The 21,801-nt window shown below is 39.9% G+C and overlaps 4 protein-coding genes across 5 annotated transcripts in view; 2 read left to right on the forward strand and 2 right to left on the reverse strand.

The window, feature by feature from the left end:
- crot (carnitine O-octanoyltransferase) overlaps positions 1 to 3,062 on the reverse strand; it is a 22,456-nt gene extending 19,394 nt beyond the window's left edge. Inside the window, exons 1-2 of one of the 2 annotated variants that reach the window (XM_085366547.1) lie at positions 2,933 to 3,062; positions 1,997 to 2,122 (exon numbers count right to left, since the gene is read on the reverse strand). In XM_085366547.1, coding sequence (XP_085222673.1) covers positions 1,997 to 2,111 — 115 coding nt within the window. In that variant the 5' untranslated portion in view covers positions 2,112 to 2,122; positions 2,933 to 3,062. Of the gene's footprint in view, positions 1 to 1,996; positions 2,123 to 2,888 lie in introns of both variants that reach the window. The other variant, XM_085366548.1, reaches the window with a different exon arrangement.
- A 1,272-nt stretch (positions 3,063 to 4,334) lies between these two features.
- On the reverse strand, positions 4,335 to 7,850 carry acbd7 (acyl-CoA binding domain containing 7). The gene is made up of 4 exons (XM_085366549.1): positions 7,674 to 7,850; positions 6,776 to 6,893; positions 6,618 to 6,680; positions 4,335 to 4,746 (listed from the first exon to the last, which is right to left on the reverse strand). Exons 1-4 carry the CDS (start codon positions 7,683 to 7,685, stop codon positions 4,673 to 4,675), a joined length of 267 nt encoding a protein of 88 aa, XP_085222675.1. The 5' UTR covers positions 7,686 to 7,850; the 3' UTR covers positions 4,335 to 4,672.
- Positions 7,851 to 8,240: 390 nt separating this feature from the next.
- On the forward strand, positions 8,241 to 9,880 carry rpp38 (ribonuclease P/MRP 38 subunit). Its single transcript, XM_085365658.1, has 2 exons — positions 8,241 to 8,300; positions 9,042 to 9,880. The coding sequence occupies exon 2, from the start codon at positions 9,055 to 9,057 to the stop codon at positions 9,862 to 9,864; it is 810 nt and encodes a 269-aa protein (XP_085221784.1). The 5' UTR covers positions 8,241 to 8,300; positions 9,042 to 9,054; the 3' UTR covers positions 9,865 to 9,880.
- A 6,601-nt stretch (positions 9,881 to 16,481) lies between these two features.
- Positions 16,482 to 21,275, forward strand: LOC146623068 (uncharacterized). The gene is made up of 6 exons (XM_085364921.1): positions 16,482 to 16,512; positions 17,797 to 17,963; positions 18,152 to 18,724; positions 20,191 to 20,349; positions 20,783 to 20,851; positions 20,955 to 21,275. Exons 1-6 carry the CDS (start codon positions 16,482 to 16,484, stop codon positions 21,273 to 21,275), a joined length of 1,320 nt encoding a protein of 439 aa, XP_085221047.1.
- Positions 21,276 to 21,801: the final 526 nt, after the last annotated feature.

Genomic DNA, 21,801 nt, shown 5'->3' on the forward strand with positions numbered 1-21,801 from the left:
TGGGGCTATGTACCCAATCTCGGGTGGGGGTGATGATATCTCCCCCCTGACCTGGCGTCCTGACTCCTCCTTGCCGTAGCATTTGTGTTGTACCTCGTCAATCTCTAGCTGTGAGAGCAGTCCCTTCTTTCGAATGTTGGAACACTGAGCTACTAGTTGTTTCGCCGTCATTGTGGATGTTGGGTATCGAAGAATCCATAGGTCCGTCATCCTATTCATGTAGCCCCTTCCGCCGGGGTTACTTGCGTAGTAGCATTCCAACAATGCCCTGTTTTCGTCTCTTGCCCACCGATGCCTTCTTGTTCCAGTAGCCCACTTTTCGTCAGGGTGCCCTGGTTCCTCAACACCTGACGCGGACCTTGTTGATCCGGGCGACGTCCGAGCCGGCATGCCTTCGTATTTATCTGTCTCGCTCATGTCTGCGGTATGTGTGTATATATATATATATGTATGTATGTATATGTGTGTGTTTATAGGTGTTTCTAATGGTTTGACTGAGTGCATATAAACTTGTTCTAAAACATTCACACATATATCTGATAACACCTGCATGATTCCTGCTACAGTTAAATCCTTAAGCTTTTAGAAAATGACACAATTCTGCACACCACAAGAGTGGATTTCAAATTAAACAATGAAGATGTAACAGCTTCAGCTTTGATTCAGCAGGTTTCACAGACATTTTGCCATAACTGTTTAGCATTTACAGCCATTGTCAGAGGCTCAGGGGTGCACAAATTAAAAGTTTAATTTAAGTTTAATGAGTGTATGAAACCAACAGTTTGACTATAAATTATGCTGGAATGCTCACATAAATGAGCTAAAAACAAACTATTGCAAAAATGTATAAAACAAGACATTTTAAATAAGAAAATTAACACACATGCTATATTGATCCTAATAGGTATCAGAATCAGAATCAGAATACTTTATTGATCCCTGGAGGAAATTATTTTTTGTTACAGTGCTCCATTATAAACCAACATTAAGACAAGACAGACAATACGCTAACTAAGAATAGTACAATATATATATATATATATATATATATATATATATATATATATATATATATATATATATATATATATATATATATATATATATATATATATATACACACATATATATATATATATATACACACATACATACATAAGTCACTCATAAATAAATAGCTGGAAAAGAAACATGTGTAGTTGTAGCAGTAACCAGTGTGTTAAGTGGATGCGTTGTACAGGGAGATGGCCACAGGCAGGAAAGATTTCCTGTGTCGTTCAGTGGTGCTATATAAATATATGATCTACTGTGTGGAGGTTTGCACAAACGTATACACAACCAACGCTAATCCAGTTTACATACTATAGAAGAGTTATAAATTGATTATTAAGAAGAAACCAGCAGAATATTCATAAAACTCGATGCCTTAAAATTAGTAAGTGGATCTCAGCACTGCAACAACATGCTTTACAAACTTTATTTACATGTTTGTTTGTTTTTAATTGGGGCAGGAAAAAATGAGAAAACTAACTTCAAAAAAGATTTTTCACTATGTAAATAAAAAATGCTCAAAAATCAGGCAGTAAACAAATATAAAACTGGGGTACAGTATGACTGTTTTTGTTCTAGTTCAGTCCTAATATTGCATCATCTTTGGTGTTTGTTTTGGTGAAACGAAATGTAAAAAGCATAGGTGTAATTAAGCTTCAGCCTACACCTTTTGGTTAATAATTTGTGTTCTTCCCATTGAATTAAATTCAATTGTGAGCATTTATTTATTTATTTAACATCTTATTTTATGTTGTTTTAAAAAAGAAACCGTGTGTCTAGAATCACAGACCAGAATCACTAACGCTGGTTAATAGAAAACCACAGACTGCACCAATGACACAGACAAGTTTCAAACAGATACGACATATGGACAACTGAAAGGTCACATGACAAATATTTACAAAAGCCTGGAAACTGACTAACTTGATGACAGCAGACATCCTACCTGCATCCAGGTACTTAGAAAGGCTGCTCTGCAGTGAGGGTACAGGCAGGGGCGGCAGACTGTTTTGGTACTGAAAGGTTTGCTCCGGCAGAGACTGAGACAGCTGATTTGCCATTTCCTTTCCCCCTGTCACAAAAGAAACATTACAGTGATATGAAGCAGAGCCTTTCCACGCTTTATATCACTGATATACCAGGGTGGGGGTACTTATATAATAGACAAACCTTGATAACACTAATTATTCTTTGTTTTTTGCGGATACATTTAAAAGCAGTTATATATTTGTTTTAATACTGAAAAATAACAGCACTATAAACCATTTGAAGACCCTGTGATTATGACTGGTTTTGCTTTGAACACATGAAGCTTTTGTGGTTTATGACATTTAAAAAAAAAAATCATTGTAAAACATTTAAACTGTGCATTTCATAGCATTTTACCTTCAACAACCACCTTATCTAGTACTTAAAGCAGCAACACCTGGATAATAAGCTGACAATGCTGAAAGCGCATTCATCATTACTTCCAGTTAAAACACTCATATTATTTATTGCCTTGGGTAACAGATTTAAAACAACAGTAAGGCTTGCACTGTGTAAGTCTCAAACATGAGTAGTTGCATACTGTGTCACAGTGACAGCTTTGACATGTTTCTGAACAAAACTCGGCAAATCCTGAGCTCAGCTATCAGCACCACATTAAAACTATTAAACTCCTACCTCTCCGTGCTCGGGCAGAGACCTGTTAGTGCAAACGACCAAACTGTTTACAATAAACACTTATTAACCGGGTAACACTGAGCTGATAAGGTGCACTCGCTCGTCTCGCCCCTGTCGGCGTTAATGTCGAGTGCAAACGCAAACAATAGTTGAGGAGCAGCTCGTTAGCTTACTTTAACTGCACTGTAAAGCTGGACTGTTAGCTCCCGTTGCTCACCTGCCGCGGGCTCTGGAGGCTTTCAGCGCAAATGTTGTGAACGTGCGGGTTTGGTTTCTTATATAAGCCGGTGTAGCAGCCGTTCAGTTGTTGTGCTGGACTGCAGCTGTAGCCCTTCACCTTTACCCCACTAAACCATAGACTCAAGCCAGCCCGGAACAGCTCACTGCGCATGCGCGGGCAATTGCCCTGGCTTGAATTACTTATGAGTGAAATAATAAAGAGGCTTTGAAGGGTGAGGTCAGGCAGGCAGTGTGTGGCAACAACCTAAAACTTTGGAAAGATTAGGCCTGAAAAATACATGAAACCACACCTTTCAGCGGATACTTTATTAGATACACCTGTTTATCTAATCAGCCAATCACACTGCACCTCAAAGCATTTAAGGGACGTTGACGTGAACAAAAGGAGCTGCTGGAGTTCAAAGCGAGCATCAGAATGAGGGGGAAAGGTGATTTAAGCGATTTTGAATGTGGTGTGGTTGTTGATCCCAGATGGGCTGGTCTCAGTGTTTCAGGAAATGCAGATCTACTGGGATTTTCCGACACAGCCATCTCTACTGTAACTGCAATAACAACTGTATGCAGAAGAGCATCTCCAAATGCAGATGAGCTTCAGCTGCAGAACACCAAACGAGATGCCGCTCCTGTCAGCTATAAACAAGAAACTGAGGAAACTATAGTTTATAGTCTGCACAGGCTCTCCAAAATTAGACAACAGATGATTGGAAAAACATTGGCTGGTCTAATGAAACAACATGAAAGCATGGATCAACAGGATAATGGACTGTGTCACAAAACTAAAATAATCTTAAGCTGGTTTCTTGAACGTGACAATGACTTCACTGTACTCAAACGGCCTCCACAGTCAGCAGGTCTTAACACAAGAGAGCACCTTTGGGATGTGGTACAGTGGGAGATTTGCATCATGGAAATCTGCAGCAACTGTGTGATGTTGACTTATTTTAAAACATTTCCAGAAAATTGTTGAATCTATGCCATGAAGATGCCGGCAGCTGTCAGGACACCAGCAAAACAAAAACTAGAAAGAAACCAGTAAGGAGGATGAGGAGAGAGCAACCGTCTGTGTCCACCAGCTTGAACTTTGAGGGTTGTGGTGTTGCCTCTCCAGTGCACCTGTTGTCCACTTAGGTTGGCACCAAAGCAGGTGTTGCAGGTGTAGTTCCAGCTAAGACAACTCTTTTAAGTATGAATAACTGTATGTCAATCAAAACTTCCTGTAATCGTTTGCACAGACCATAGTCGGGCCTCTTCATGAATAAAACCTAAAATCCTTTCTCTGTGTAAAGATTTTATGCAGGTTGTTTTAAACTGAAACTGAAGGCAAAAAAAAATCAACCTCTCAATAAAAACAAGCACAAATGAAAGAAAGGAAACAGTGCAGAAAAAGGTTTAATCTTCAAAACGTGTTTGTTCACATTTGCCAACATTTAAATTGTCCTGTTTTGATTCAAGCTGCAAATCTAAGTCCAGTATGCAGTACATATAGAAAGATTAATATGTTAAAGACTGCATAGATATCGTTAAAATGCATAAATCAATTGAGCTATGTAATTCAAAAAATCAAGGATAGAAAGACATTTTTTTAAAATCACATTATTTTGCAGAATTATGGCCTCTGGAAGCAAAGCTGCTCTTTTAAGTAAAGAGCAGCTTTGTTTTAGTAGTCTGAATTAGTAGTCTGTTTTCATCGCTGCTGCCTCTTCACTTCATGGACGTCTCACAGCCCGTACTTGCTGATGACTTCTTTAGCCTTTGTGACATAGGCCGACATGGCGTCATCCTTGGACATTCCTGAAAGAGTTCAAATTACGAGTGATTTGGACTTAAATAATAATGTCTTAAAGGAGTTTTCTCCTATTTGTATACATGCTTACATAGCCTTTCTCCCATATAGCACTGAAAAGTTGGTTAAACTATGGGAGAGATTCTCATGATGAAGATGCTTAGATAAGATCAGGTCTGTTTATTGGTAATAAATCTAAAAAAACCCTAAAAAGCTTCCTTTTATGAGCTCAACAGGTTCTGATGGCGACCGTGGCTCAGGGGGTTGGGAAGCGTATCTGTCCTGGTCGTTGTGTCCTTGGGCAAGACACTTTACCCTACTTGCCTACTGGTGTTGGCCAGAGGGGCCGATGGCGCGATATGGCAGCCTCGCTTCTGTCAGTCTGCCCCAGGGCAGCTGTGGCTACACCTGTAGCTGCCTCCACCAGTGTGTGAATGTGAGAGTGAATGAATAGTGGCATTGTAAAGCGCTTTGGGTGCCTTGAAAAGCGCTATATAAATCCAATCCATTATTATTATTATGATAAATCACCACCATGGAAGCTGGCATCTGGGTTGTGTTTTTGTTACGGTAATGTGTAAGTAAAGATATAAAACTTTAAAAAACTGGATTTTTAAAAATCTGTGTGTATATGCGTGCAGTGTTTTTGGGATCATTATCATGCTGCCAGATTATAAACTGTGTCATGAATACTTCTGTTAAAAAACTGTGTTATCTTTGGCTTTTTTCATAGCTTCAGCAAAAGACATGTGAACAAATGATGCGTTTGTGCAACAGGCTGCTAGTAACAAAGGGCCTAAAGATAAAGATTAAAAATGGTACTTTGATCAGTTGTCTCTCGATCGTTTCTCGAGTTAGGTAACTTTTTATTCCTTGAATGATTCAGTGCTAAATTGCTTAACAAATAAAACAGTTCCTCTGAAAATGGTCAGGTACAAGGACTGGACTGAAAATGAGTTAAAGGAGCAAACAATGTCCAAAGGCAAACTTTGAAAGACCTTCAGAAAGCCTGGAGAGCTATTGCTCAAGATCATTTACATGGTCTGAGTCATTGGAAGAAAAATACAAAGAAATGAGTGGAGCTCAACACCACCCTTTGACTCTTTGCACAAGTGTGATGTCACTAAAAATGAACCTATTACAACAAAAAACCCAACAAAATCTGCGTGTAGTCACCTTTTTCTCAAGTACTCAACACTAAACACAGACTTGCAGAAACAGCTCGTGTGCAGCTAAATCATGTTAACCTGCAAATGCCTTAACTCAACATTTTTTTAGGGTAATTTTACTTTAAAAAATAAATTTTTAAAAAATCAATGAATAAGTGAGTAAAATTAAAACGTTCGTGTGATGTTGGATGAAACTAAGTGGTGAAAATATTTGGATGTTTTGACAATGACTAACTTCTAATTTCCTAAAAGTTACCTCCTGTGAGTCTTAGTTGACACTGAACACACCTCATTTGGAGCAGATTCCTCCATGTTTGCAGAGGAGCAAAACTCAGTTGAACTCATGCTCTATAAACATGTTTTACAAAATTCATTCTCATGACTTACACCTGTGGACTCAGCAGGTTTTGAGTACTAAATAGACAGGCAACAAGGAGGTGGAGCCCCTCCAGTCTGCATGCGTCCTTGCATCCAGTGGAGTGTAAATGTGTGTGTGTGGCTCGTAGTGTAAAAGAACCAATTCCTTTACCTTATTTTGTACAGACAAATACCAAAAACTGTTCCAGCTGCAAACTTGGCAAAAAATATCTGTCTCATATATCCTTGTATGATCTATAACCTGCTAATGAATCACTTTCCCAGCACCTTCAGTTAAAGTGTTTAGTTCTCGTGGACAAATGTAACAATCACAAGCTTTCCTAACTCGTTACCTTTCCTCGACTCCCAGGCGTCCCACTTGGCCTTTCCTTTTAGGTCCAGCATTCCCGGTCTCTCTACAGTTGTGAAAGCACACAGAGAGAAGGAAAAAAAATCTGAACTTAATGAACTCTTTATGGGAGTGATTCAGTTTCTCTGTAGCGGTTCCTACCAGTGTTAATGTCTCCAACAACCGCCTGTTTATAAAGGCCATACAGGAACAGCAGCTCCTCGTCTGTGGGCTTGGCCTTCACCTTCTTCACATCCTCTGCTGCCTTGTCAAATTCTGCCTGCAGGTGACATGAACACTCTTTATGTTTGCCATTAATTATTCAGAAAACATAAGCAGTGTGTCTGCGATGGGAAAACACTGGACTGGAGGCTTTCTTCTCTTTGCAATAAAGTCCAGCAGGAATGTAAAGTAATTACATCGAATACGAGAGTGTGCATATTAATGAGTTACAAGCACTGAATAAGAAATGTGAGTGTGGTATTCTAGGCACGGGGCAGTCCTGGGAAACTGATTGTTGCACAAGCTGGAGATAAACAATGGGCTTTTATATGAGACCAGAGCCTGTGTGCCTACTCAAATAATCTGCTTTTCAAAGGATCTGGGACACAGCAGAACTGATAATTATAGACCACAGGAACCATTTTTAATATGCGCAAAGACCTAAATACCTTTTAACTCTTTACTGAGGTGCGGCTGAAATATATAATGATCCAGCTCTGAATGCTGACCATTGGTCAAAAAGCGGATGTTTGCATATAGATCCAGTTTACCTCCGCATGTTCTCATAGAGACAAACTCTGAATCTAGTGAATTTTCATCATGTTTTCATATTTTCTGCTTCTAAGCAGCACATCTTTAAATTCTAAGAGCAGCATCAGGACCACTGAGCCGAGAGCATTAACGCGTTTAGGCACGACTTTCCTTCATCCACGCCGTCAAAGATGGATGACTTCATACGGCCAGAAGATGGCATGCGCTGTTCGGTTCATCGCGATAATGTAGCATCTAATAAATAATAATAACAATAATAAAAGAGCAAAGAAACGCAGGATTTTACCTGGAGGGTCATCTTGGTAAAGGTAAAGGTTGGGAGCGCAGATGAATGTCCTGCTCTGAAGGGTTTTAAGCAGCAGTAATTGCAGCACAGCTGATCGATGCACTATGAGAGCCAAGCAGAGGCTTGCAGGGGGAGGGAGCAGACAGCTGCGGAGGTGCTGATTGGCTGCCTGTCACCCTCACTCACAGCGACACGCACACGCACACAGACTTTAATAAAGTGGGGCGATATGGTGGACTATGGCACCTAGTCCACTGACTACGTCGATTTTATGACGTGTCATTTGCAACAGTGTAATACATTTAGGGAGATATAATCATATCAGTTCAGCAGGATTAATACAACCTCTACCACAATATGCTTCCTACACAGAACTCCATGTAAAAATATTTTTTTTAAAAATCTGCCCAAAATTTCATTACATGTGAATGTGTATTATTATTATTTGATTTGATTTTTGATGATTTGACTGTCGTGTCGCCCTTTCGCCGCTGTTCGGCGCTGTGGGGCTTTTTAAATAAAGTTATTTAAATTGAAACAAAAATGGCAGCGCCCTGTGTGTCTCATGCAGCTGTGCTGAAGCTGTAAAGAAGACGAGGAGAAATGCGTTACCTGCTTTAACTACAGGTAACGGCGGCTGTGTTTGTTTTTAACACTCGCAGAAGCGAAAAGTTTTTTATTAGAGCCGAAGAAGATCCGAAATTTAACGACATTTCCATGTGGGTTAAAGAAATGCGAAATAAAAACGTTACTAACCGTATTAGTGTATAATGGCGTTGTTTGTTTGTTTAGTCTGACTTATGGATTAAAAAAAATTAACAAATGTGCTCTTGTTTTTTCTATTTTATTCACTCATCTTAAAATGTACTTTATTCCTCTTAGTCGTGTTTACTCTTTACTGCTTTTACTTTTTTACCTTTTAAACAAACAAGAAAATAAAAAAGATTTCGGTATGCGTTTTTTATATGTGAGTAAGCTGTTTAACTCATCTTTGGCATTTCTGTGCTTTAATTTAACATCAATAATTATTTACATTTACTGGCCAGTTCATACATCTTCCTTGTGCTGGGTTGGACCCCCATTTGCCTTAAGAACTGCTTTATTTCTTCATGAAAGATTCTTGGGGGATCAACATGTGACCCATGTTGACATGACAGCATTACATTTGTGGCTGCACATACACGATGTGACTCTCCTGTTCCACCAGATCATAAAGGTGCTCTCTCTGAGATCTGGTGATTGTGGAGGTTAAGTACAGGGAACTCATCTGATTGCCTTCATTACCAGTCAGGTGAACGGGTGTACTTAATAAAGTATCCAGTGATTGGTTGCCAGACTCTAAAGCAGTTTTTCTCTCTTTTGTTACAGTGTCGGTTGTTTTATGCTCCAAACAGTCATGGCAGCTCCCGGAAAGCCGACTAAAAAGGAAATCAAAAAGCAGACTCCAGCCAAGACCTCCTTCACTTCACCCTTTGCCTCAAAATGGAGCCCGCTCCCCCAAGAGGACATGCACTTCATCCTGAAAACTCTGAAGGATAAGTTGATCTCAATGGGTCTGGAGAAAAAAGAAGTGAAAGTGTTTCGCCCATGGAGGAAAAAGAAAGGCAAAAAACCTGATGTCGCACCACAACCTGTTCCCCAGGTGAGCGATTCCTCCAAAAACGGCTGGACAGATGTGGCAGCCAGACGGCAGCTGGCCATCGGCATCAACGAGGTGACCAAGGCTCTGGAGAGAAACGAACTCAGACTGCTGCTCGTGTGCAAGTCTGTCAAACCGAAACACATGACTAATCACCTGATCGCTCTGAGCACCACCAGAGGAGTGCCGGCCTGCCAGGTGCCTCGCCTGAGCCAGAGTGTGTCGGAGCCGCTGGGGCTGAAAAGCGTGCTCGCCCTCGGGTTCAGACGGTGCTCCTCCAGTGATGATGGGGTGTTTACCGACACTGTCGATGCCATTAAGCCCAGAGTGCCTACATTGGACATGGCATGGCTGCAAGGTGCTAAGCCTGAAGAACCTGTTGCCATGGAGGAGGAGGAAGGTGGTGAAAGAAGGGGACAAAAAAGGAAACTGGAAAGTGAATCTGAGGAGGTGTCAGAGTCTCCCTCCTGCACTCTGCAGCCGCTCCAGGTGAAGAGAATCGTTGCTAACCCTGCAAAGAAAAAGAAAGGGAAGCCGAAGAAAAAGCTGTAAAGTGAAAGAGAAACTTTAAAGACTGTTTAGCTCAGGAGTTTCCAGTGTTGTTTATTTTTTGGTTTTTGAACAGTGCTTGCAGCCTCAGTCTGGACATTACTTATGTGAATAGTTTATATAAAGAATTTCTGGAAGCGTAAAGAGAAAAAAAAGGTTTATGGGAACAAGGTTTAGACTTTTCTGCCAAGTATTTTTTATCTGGGGAACCCTCAGACCTTCAGGTTTGCATTCATTGTTTCAGCAGATTAGTAGCATTGCATTTGGTTTCATGCATATTTATACAATTGAATATGGTCTGACTGAAGTTTGAATTTCAATTTGTCCACAATTAAAGCTGGTCTGCACACATTGTTTTTTATAAAGGCAATTAAGTTTTTCCTGGTATTTTGATAGTGCTGTTTGTTTTAAATGGAGCTTGTAATATTTGACCCTCAAATGAAATATATTTCCTCTATATCATAGAGAGGGCTGCCTTTACACCACCACCATCTTGGAGCTGTTCTGCTGGATTACTCAGGTACTAAGTAGAAAGTAGTAGTACATTCATGTTGAAATGTAAGCAGAAGTTTTAGACCTCATAGGCAAAAATGAGCCAACTTAACGTCCACACAAGGTGCACCTTATCTGATAGAATAGGAAGCATCAATTACATAGTAGCTATCCCCATAATTAAGACATCAACTATGAGTGTTCACAAAATGTCCTTACCCATTTTTCATGCGTGCCATGTTGTCTGCACAGCCGACAGTTCAATAAACCCTGTGTTGATTACAGATTGTGGTTATGTCCTGAAACAAATGGCAGTTGCATTAGATAACTACAGAGCACTTTATGAGCCAACCTGCTTCTTTAATGAGAATTATGGCTCATTAAAGAAGCAGAAGCTCATCAGTGTTCACTGACAGTATTCTCATTAAAGGTATTGCATGACTCAGTGTCTTTCGAACCTCTATGTCCTGTGGATGTCAAATGATATAAATGGTCTAAACATACAACGTATGTTGGCGGCGACGTGGATGATGTGGATGTGCCCGCCCACTGCTGCGGCGGCTAAAGAGACACGACATACAAAAGCAACATGGACACATGGGAGACGAGAAACAGAACCATGAATACTATTAAATCAAAGGACACAAATTAAACCAGATTCACACAGTCCAAAAGATAAACCCTGGATCACTTGACCAAGGGCCATGACACTATCACACAAAATTTAAAGCTGTTCTTTTAAGTAAATAAACGAAGCAGTAGGGAAATTTAATATTTGTTTTTTTTTTATTTTTGATTTGCAGCTAAATACACTTTTTGTTGTTTTTTTTAATATTTGCAGCTTTTTGTGCTCCCTATCAAGTGAACCCCTCACCTGAAATAATTTAAATAAAATGACATTTTAAAGTATAAACCCCAACAATCAAATGATCCCCTATGAACAAGCACTGGGCAACGGTGGCCAGGAAAAACTCCCTTTCACAGGAAGAAACCTGAGGCAGAACCAGGTTCAAGAAGGGTCAGTCATCTGCCGCGACTGGTTGGGGGGTGAGGGGCAAAATAAAACTTAAAGGAGAGCACTGCATAGTTATCGGAGGTTGGTGTAGTTGGTGGACCGTGGTTGGAAAGCAGGGGAGGTGGACGCACCTGGGGTGCACATAAGTGGTCCGCAGGTGCGCATCAGTTATAAGCACAATGCCACAGGGAGCAGCTGGGTCATTCACGTCAGGTGGACATCTTTGAGAAGACCCAGAAAGCTGCAGGAACAATAAGGGCCGCTGTGGCAAGACCTAAACCTACTTTAAGTAGGCATTTGGCACCACGATGCCACATACCAGTACCCTGAACCTCATCCTGAGGTGGTTGAGCAACAGGAGTCTCAAGTCCCTCAGGTTCAGCAGCATTTTTGGTTTTTGAAAACTGTAATTCTTCCACTTGACACTGAATAGTTTTCAAAGCTTTCTCGAGATCTGCATTCCGTTTCTTTAGTTCATTTCTCTCGCTTTCAGCCTTGGACAGCTGAACAACAATGGTGTTGTTCTGTTCAAGGAGAAACTCTTGCGTTTCCTCAAGTTCATGCACATTTTGCTCAAGTGCTCCAATCTGCAGTGTTATCTTTAAGGGCACCCCCTCTATCTCGCTTATGCGAATTTTCTTTTTGGGCTCCATGCCCTGGACTATTCCTCTCTCCCCTGAGTTGGACGGTCCTTCCTCTCTCGTTTCTCTGTGAGACACTGAATTGCTGGACGGTTCCTGTGACATTTCTATAAAAGTTTCGCAAAAAACAAAACAAAACCGCTAACTGAATAATTTAAGTGTTAAACTGTTCTCTTTCCCAAGGATTCCTGGCTTGCGAAAACAGCTAGGTGTTTCTTAAAATGCCGAGTTAAAGAAACTGGGGTCTATTTATAGATTTTTCTGGCAGCGACCGTGACGTCAGCCATGACGTCAGCTCTCTTCGATCCTTTGATTCGATCAAAGGAGGACTAAGCCAACTAACCAACCGTCCTCAGTTTTACTATATTCCGACAGAGGATCCATGTGTGTGACGTCATTCATCCCCGAACTGCTTTGCACTGTAAAAAATCAAACTTGCAATTGTTGAGCTTACAGTCATTTCTTTCACAATTCAACAATAAAAGTTGAGTTGCCCCATAAACTCAAATACATTAAGGGTTTCAACTAATCCTTTAACGTTTTAGAGCAAAAGTTGGTCCCAGATGAAATTTATTGCTGGCAAAATGAATGAATTCAAGTTTTACATGATTTGAAGCATTTGGCGCCTTTCTGTACCTGAGCACGCATGCGCATCTCATATTTTTGGATACTACGGGGTCTACTTTGCGCTTTTGCAAGGACTGAAAGCCACCTGGCCGTCTGCCTTAATGAGAACGTGAGGCTTTTTATACCAGGAGCTGGCTAGATCGTTCATCTCAACTTTCTAAAGGCAATTAATGTTTCTTTTATTATATCAGACAGTATATGTTTGAACAGTCTCAATTTGTATTTTAGAAATATCACAACTGAAGTGCTTTGTATTTTTCTGAAACATAGCATAGCATTACTTTCTAGGCTAAGAAGCCTTGTGGCTCATGGGTATGTGTTTACTATATCATTTAAGATTCCATGTCACAAACTACATGCCATGTCACAAAACAATGAAAATCCGACGCTACTAAAGAGGCGAGCTCATATCTGACAAGCCTCCGCGACACCCCCTATGTGTATTTCATGAAGTGCAGTCTGTGGCCGCCATACCACCTAACGAAACAAAATAGGCTGTCTCGCTCATGACCAACGGCTGCAACCTCCCCGCTGCTATTTAAAAATAAAATTCGGGGGCGCCCGCTGCCATGTCGTCTAATTTGTTCGAATCGCTGTTAGCCAATAAAATGTATGCTTTAGTTTCTGTGTGAACGGGGTGGTGGAGTCCTCACGGCCAGCTAGCTCCACCAAACACACAAACAGGAGGGAGAGGGAGATCAGAGAAGCAGCTACAGAGCAGTAAATATTAAATACGAACTACTAGAGTCTGCAAGAGTCATATCAAACAGGCTTTAAATAACTTAAAAAACACAGATGCATTAGAACTATGCATCCAGTAATGAAGCTGGAACAAAACAGATGAACAAGTGATTAGGATTGGGCGACATGTAGAGTTTCTAAATATATTTTTATACGAGATATGAGATGTAACAATATCGTTTATATCGATGTAGTCTATGTTACATTATAATTATACTTGTGGAGCCGCAAGTTTGCCTCTCTTTCGTCCACTTTTGTCTCTACGCAACGTTACTCCACCTCGGCTCTCTCCTTCACTGAACACAACTCCCCCTCCCCCATCGCTTCATCTGCAGGCAACAAGATGGACACGGCAGCTATCAAAGAGGATCTGGTCGGTAAAAAGAAAACATTTGAAGATTACTATTTTAGTGCTGTCAGCGTAAAGTTAATGCCGTAACTGCATTAATGGGGCAAATCTCCGTTAACTAGTTACCGCGGATCACCGCGTGCGTGGAGCTGGGCGGCTCTAACGAGCTAACCGGGCTAACGCCTTGACGCACGGCCTAAAATCCTTTCGTTTCCTCAAAAATAGACAGTGCGCCTTATGTATGAATTCTGGTTGTGCTTACTGACCGCGAACCAATTTTATGTGGTACACAGCTTAAAAAAATCTGTCAAAAATGTTTTGGTACGACTTTGCTAAGCTATGAAGCTGCACTGCTTGATTGATTGTTGGATTATTACAGCTACCGAGGAGCCTCGCAGAGTGATACTCTGCTTCAACGTAATATTACCATATTATGTGTATAAGGACCATAAATGGCACCTGTAAGAGACATGGTTACAAAGAGGATTTCAAACTCCAGGCTGTCAGTCACGCAGTAGAACTTGGAAACAGAGCAGCTGCGAAATCTGTCTTTGTTATTATGCTCAGCATCTTTTAGTTTACATTTTGATCGCACAATTGTGAGCTTTTTGTTATGCACAAAACATTGTTTTGGTTTATTTATGGAGCATCATTAATAAATGCACTGATAATTTAAACAGATGCTTCAGGAGTTTTATCCCACTCATACTTTCAATTCAATGTTTGTCATTCTAAGTTGTAAAACCAATCACACACAATTATCCTTGGCATACATAATACATCCCAGTACACTGTTGGTGCATTCCATGTAGAATACAATCTGTTAATAATAAATTAAACATTTGATGTAATGTATATCTTGTAAATTATTTGTTTTACACTGTTTTACATGGCATTTTACAAGGCAGAATCAGCTCACTTTAGTCAAAACAATTAGGACAGGAGAAAAAAATTCTTAAGTAATGTCAGGAAGCTGGTATTTTATTTTAAAACTAATTGCTATTTTTATTTATTTAGAGAATTAAAAGCCAACTCCAGACCACTACTTGTCCTGATTTGTGAGGGACTGACGAAGAGTTGGTAAGGAGAGGAATCAGAACAGGGGTGCCTCCCCCCGCCCCCAAACACATAATCAGGTAATGTAACTTTGGTAATTTGAGATTAATTTAGGTTTCTTTTGAATTGTTGACACTGTCCTCTCCTCTCTTCTCATTATAGTTTTTGTATGCAGTGCCAGTTCTGCTCTTTTGTCTGTTCAAGCCAAGAAGTACTCTTAAGACATCACCAGCTACGACATAGAAGAGGATTTCATTTGCCCTGTGTTTACAGTGACTGAGTCTGTTCGTTTAGGACACGAAGGGCATTGAAGTCTCACCTCAGCAGATCACACAACAGGGCTAAGAAAAGGCAGGCGATCTCAACATTTTTTTTTGTGTGTGTTTTTTGTGAATTTAAGGAAAACTGTTCACAGCATACATTTATTTCACATATTTTAAGGCACTTAAAAACCCATCAGACTGTATCCTGTCCTTTCCAAAAATGTGACTATGTTACCAACAATTTATCAACCTTTACGTCACACACAAGCAGAAAGCACAAAAAACTCAAAAGATATAAAAAACTGTATTAGACTGATTTCTCATGCAAATGCATGTCCTAGTGAAAGTAGCTCCCCTGATAAATCCTTAAATACCTCTCAGGAGTCAGAGACATTATCAAGTGGTTCAGGTGTAGCATCAAGTGATAAAGAGGACAATGAGTTTGTAGATTACCAATGTCTTGAACATAAAATAGCTAGACTTTTTCTATGCATGCAAATAGGGCTGGGCCATATCATCCCGTTCACGGTAATACCGGTGTAATGTTGGGCAACGATAAGAAAATGAAATATCACGATAGAATATGGGTAAAACGCGCATGCGCAGTGCCTTTGTTTTCATACGCACATGGTGAAAAAGGCGACGGGGAATGAGAAGAGTGAAAGTGGATCGTTGAATGAAACGATGAACCAGAACTGGTTTGTAAAAATGCTGCAGCTTCAGTGGTGTGGAACTGGTTTAGCTTTCGTCCGTCAGATACACAACAAAGCACTATTTTTGGTAGAGCATGCTAGCGGGCCGTCGTTATTACCATGTTGTTTGGAAAATACGGCACACTTAAAATCAATCCTTTGATTTTTCTGAAAATCAACAGAGCCCCTTATAATCCCGTGTGCCTTATGTATGAATTCTGGTTGTTTACTGACCTCGAGACGAGTTTATGTACACGGCGCTCGAAAATCTGTCAAATGTTTTAGTACGACTTTGCTAAGCTACGAAGCCGCACCGCTTGATGGATTGTCGGAGCAGTACGGCTGTCATCCGCAGGGGATGATCTGATATCCTCGTGTCTGTGTGTTGTTCCCACATCATCATAATAAATGTTGTTCCAGGGTCAACATTGCAAGTGACCAATGACATTGTTGTGATGTCCCCCTTTTGTGTCTTTGAAAAATACTGCCTTAAAAAATCTACTTCACTTGCGAGAAGAGAAACCGCTTCTGTCCGCCCATTCAGGAACTTGAATTCTTTGCATTTCAGGATACTTTAATAAACGGTAAGCATTATACATATTGTCCTTACAGAGGCGGTTTCTCCTCTCGCAAGTGAAGTAGATTTTTTTGAAGGCGTTTGCTTTTTTTTTCGAGGTCGCGGATGATGTCAGGAGAAGGTGATTGGTCACTTGCAATGTTGAACCTGGAACAGCATTATTTATGATGACGAGGGAGGAGCCCGGCGGAGTGATACGTACGGTGCTTCAACATAATATTACCGTATTGTGTGTGTGTGTATATAACCTCTTTTTAAGTTTCGTGGCTGTTATACATGGTTAAGCTGAGGATATGTCGGCCAGTTTCCACTGGAAATGCCTTTTGGTTAAACTGTCAGCAAGGAATTTGCATTTGCACTGTTAAATTTTTATATATATATTAATGCAGATAAAAAAAAAAAACCAGCTGCTTGTTTAAGTGAAAATACATTGATGTGTTTTTTTGCACTAATAAAGTTGTGGAGTTGTAAAGTATTTTGTCTAGTGTCAATTATATCGTTATCGCAAATTTTCAAATCTATATCACGATAAATATTTTGGTCATATTGCCCTGCTCTACATGCAAACATTGTTACATGTTTCTAAAAGGGCTTTGCAGGAAATTATTGAGGAAATTAGTGACATTTTAAAATTTTCTCAGGTTCATTCATTTCAAAGAATCAAAGAGGTGCTTGCTGAACAGAACATTGAGGCAGATGATGATGTAATTAAAATTTTAAATGATGCACTTTTCAAAACCAACCCATTATTTATCTCAACAGAACCAAAAGGTGCATTATCTACCGATTACAAGAGAAATAATTATTTCAAGAATAATTTTCATGTATGTGAGCCTAAAGAGTACACCTACAAAGCGAGAACTAGAAATACATTTGTTTATGTCTCAGTAAACCAGGTGTTGGAGAACTTATTGAAAGAGAAAAGTTTCTTTGAAAAGTTAGCATTTGATAAAGAAATTAGTGAAGGTTACAGATCATTTAGAGATGGGCAGTATTTTTAAACAACAAGCTTTTAGGATTGCAAGATACTTGCATTCGTTTAGCTTTGTATATTGACGACTTTGAAATATGCAACCCTTTAGGAACATCTCGAAAAATTCATAAAATAACTGCAATAAATAACTGACTCTGGGAAAGTGTCATTTGTTGCTACAAAGCTCTCCTCTTGGTTTATGGAACATTACAGATCGGCTTGACAGCAGCTACAAAGATCTGGAAATACTTGACCCAGAAGATTTGAATGATTACCACCCTTTAGCTGAATACTGCGTAGCTGGACAACTGATGGTGACACCTGTTACGTGCCTCCTGCATTGAAAGTGATGGTATGTATTATTCTTAAATAGTTTTCAGTTGATTACTTTGAATTCGTTAATTATTTAGAATTGTGCCCTTTTTTTGGTTTGTCTTCACAGGCCCTGTTATTGCGAGTCCACGTCAGTCCAAAACTTATCAGAAAAATCCAACTGTCCACTGTTCCAGAATCTGTGAAGCAGCTTCAAGATGAACTACAAGCAAAGCTTGGACTTGAAGGTGACTTTGCAATACAATATGAAGACCCAGATTTTGGGAACGCACTTTGCAACCTGATGGATATTAATGAGCTACCTGCTGGACGGGCAGTGTTGCACCTCATTTGGGAGGAAAATGCATCAGCCTCGCCACCAGACTCCATCTGATCATAGCGCCATCTCATCTATTGATACAGCCAGTGTGAGTTCAGCATCTTCTTTCAGCCCATCCTCATCCACCCAGACCTACATGCGTAGCACTTCAGTGGCCAAATCCATTTCCTATCCCAACCTTTTCCTATGATGTAGAGTTAAAACTTTGCAAGGGCAACGAGGTATATGAGAAAGCAGGGGCAAATTTAAGTGTAACAAGAGACATCAAGATGGAAGTTCTAGACAAGCTGGCACAAGAAATGTTTGCAATCAAAGCCTACCCTGACAAGAATGAAATAACGTCTGTTGCCCAGGAGCTAGTTTCAAAACATCCCTGCCTCAAAGAGCCCGGCAATGGCACAGGATATGATGGTTGGGCAACAAGCATTAAGTTCAAGCTTGCCAACTACCGTTCCAAGCTAAGTCAAGCTGAATGTAGTGAAGTTGCAGACAATCGAAAAAAAAGAGGGGAAGAAGATGACAGTGGCACAAATAGATTTTCCTTAAAGAAACCAAAGCGAGGTGAAGTCAACTTTATCCCTGATGCCCCAGAAAACTACAATAATGAGTCTCTTGAAAATGAAAGATGCATTTTGGAAGATGAAATGAAGAGGGATAAGAACATGGCACTCATCACCCAAAAGATGGACATCACATTCTCTCTCAGGAGGAAAGAAGTTGTGGAGATGCAGCCCTTGGTCAAGGAAATGCAGCTCAGATGGCCAGCTCTCTTCTTGAAAGAACAGGTTAGATAATCTCTTAAATATTTAAAGGAAAACTTCCATTTTTTTTCAGTGTGGTCTTATTTCTAGAATGGAAAACGTTCATTTACTCACCCAGACAAATTTCAAGGTATTTGGAGTTGTTAGAAAGAAATTTTAATCCCAATGTTACGAGTCAGTCGTTTTGCAGGAGAGAGCTGAGCCACGGTTATGGGGAAAGGATTCACTGAGACAACTAAGAAATGCCTGAATTAAGCCAAAAACCACTGTGGAGGGTTTTTAATCTAAGGAAATAACATTAAAATGTGTTTAAAAGCTCCAAAAAGTTGATTTTATATGATATAAAAAATTTTTTGAACAACTCCAAATGCCTCGAAACTTGTCTGGGTGAGTAAATGAACGTGAGCGCCATTTCTTGTGCCCTTGAGAAATATCTGTTTGTATCACTCCAATATCTTGTAGAAAAGGTTGAAGGCTACCGTTGAGCTAACAATGCTAATGGTAAAATATAAAAAAAATAGTTGGCTCTAAAAATATGAAGCTAATTTTGGTATTACCAACAACTCGATTGAAGTGAAATCTATTTACTTGTCAACTTACCGTGTATAATAATGGATTGCATTTATTTCGCTCTTTGCTGGGCACCCAAAGCGCTTTACAATTCCACTACTTACTCACTCTCACATTCACACATCGGTGCAGGGAAACCACAGTTATAGCCACAGCTGCCCTGGGGTAGACTGACAGAAGCGACGCTGCCATATCGCACATTGGCCCCTCTGGCCAACACCAGTAGGTGGTAGCGTAAAGGGTCTTGCCCAAGGATACAACGACCAGGACAGAGAGAGCTGGGGGACAGAACCAGCATCCTTCTGGTTATAGATGAGCTTCCCAACCCCCTGAACCACGGTTTTTGCAATGACTTGTCTTCACTGGGCATCTAGAATCTTTTGGTGCTGACCCTTAGCAGGCAACAGCCATGAAACTCACAGAACAGGATTGAGAAAGTCACTTGCGTGTTATGAAAGTATCCAAATTTGACCACAGGATGTTATTCTTACTTCATTCTTACATAACTACAAAATTAATGAAATTTTTGCAATGAATTTAAAATACAATTTACTGATTTATTTCTTTTCTTCAATGCATCCTGTAACAGTTGAAACCATTATTTTGTCTAATCAGCATTTGATTAGGTATTCTATATACTTAATGTAAAATCTGCCGATCAGATTTTTCTTTTTTTTTTTTTAAATGCGTCAGTTATAATTTGTACCACCACTACCACTAAAAGGGAAAAAAAAAAAAATCCAATCAAGACCTGACAAATAGATCAGCCGAGACTAACTAAATGTTTTGAAATTAAGCTGTTTTAACCAAATTTGAAAACAATGTCATTTTTATATAATGTACCTTTAAAAGTTTTCTATTTTTTTTTTAAAAATTTATTTATTTTTTTAATATTTTTTTTATTTTTTGTTGCTTTGTAGATTTGTGCGGAATTCTCACGCATTACCACCAAGGATCTCATGGGGACCTTCATGACTGCCCTCGACACTTACTCACTTCGGCTGATTAAGCTGTATCGAATTAAAAAAGCTGCTTTCTGCAATGACATGGATTCCCTGTTGCGGAAGTTTGATGAACAGGTAATATATATAAAAATGTATTGGTGTCTGGTTTATGAGGAACCTGAAGTTCCCACTGTAAAGAAAGATATTTTAACAATTTTTACATCAATTTTGTAAATATTCAATAGTTTTCAGAAAGTGTCCTGAATGGGATTATAAGCTAACAAGCAGCGCTGTGTGTTTGGCAGATGGCAGGTCATGGCACTTTTTGTTATACATGTTGTAATAAGTGTGCTACATTTCTTGCACATCAAAATTACTTTAAAAAAACAACTGACAAAACCATGAGCAATTATCTGCAATAACTAATTTCAACATCTTATTTCTTAAGACTGTATTTTTAGCAACAAAACTTAATGTGTTTTAAAAACAAAATGGTAGGTTTATAAATGAGACTGAGTCTTATTTGATTTCCTTGTTTTAGGTCTCAAACATAGTCGAGCATTGATGAACCATCAGTTTGGAAGGGTTACCGATATTTGTTCGCGACGACGAGACCAAACTCTTCTTAACATGTCTGGTGAGCATGCAGATCTACTCAATCTTCGGATTTGGTTTTCAGAGACTTATATGTACTGGGGTTTTTTTTTTGTTTTGTTTTTGTTTTGGTTTTTTTTGCATAGGATACAGATCCAGTTGAGAGGGCAACCCGAGGTGTTACGGTGGGCATCCTCACTGTTCTGGAGGACTACGTGGGACCCAACTCGCAGTCCACAGTGGTCAACACTGCCATTGTTTTGGAAGAGGACATTATTCTTGATGATCTGCCAGACCTTCCCACTGCCTTTGCCTACCTGTTTGGCCTACTTTATGGGCTCAACATGGATTTTCCCAAAGAACTCAAGTACACATTTAAAGCTGTGCAACACATTTTTATGGAGTTGACATCTACCTGTTCCCAGAGGATAAGAAGCTTCAAAACAAAGCTCTTAACCAAAGTCTAACCTATTTGACAACATGTTCAACTCAAATGCAACTTGTGGAAAACAGAATCAGCAATTTGCTTTGATTTACAGTTTTTGGGTTTCGTGGTAAGTTGCTCCGAAAAAAGTTGATTTCTGGCTTTAAGAAAATGGTAAGGTTCACCTCGTCCTGAGGTGGTTGAGCAACAGGAGTCTCAAGTCCCTCAGGTTCAGCAGCATTTTTGGTTTTTGAAAACTGTAATTCTTCCACTTGACACTGAATAGTTTTCAAAGCTTTCTCGAGATCTGCATTCCGTTTCTTTAGTTCATTTCTCTCGCTTTCAGCCTTGGACAGCTGAACAACAATGGTGTTGTTCTGTTCAAGGAGAAACTCTTGCGTTTCCTCAAGTTCATGCACATTTTGCTCAAGTGCTCCAATCTGCAGTGTTATCTTTACGGGCACCCCCTCTATCTCGCTTATGCGAATTTTCTTTTTGGGCTCCATGCCCTGGACTATTCCTCTCTCCCCTGAGTTGGACGGTCCTTCCTCTCTCGTTTCTCTGTGAGA

This window comes from Diplotaxodon limnothrissa, linkage group LG11 (assembly GCF_057381915.1).
Source record: "Diplotaxodon limnothrissa isolate DT_005_m linkage group LG11, D_limnothrissa_male_GT1.1, whole genome shotgun sequence".
Lineage (NCBI taxonomy): Eukaryota > Metazoa > Chordata > Actinopteri > Cichliformes > Cichlidae > Diplotaxodon > Diplotaxodon limnothrissa.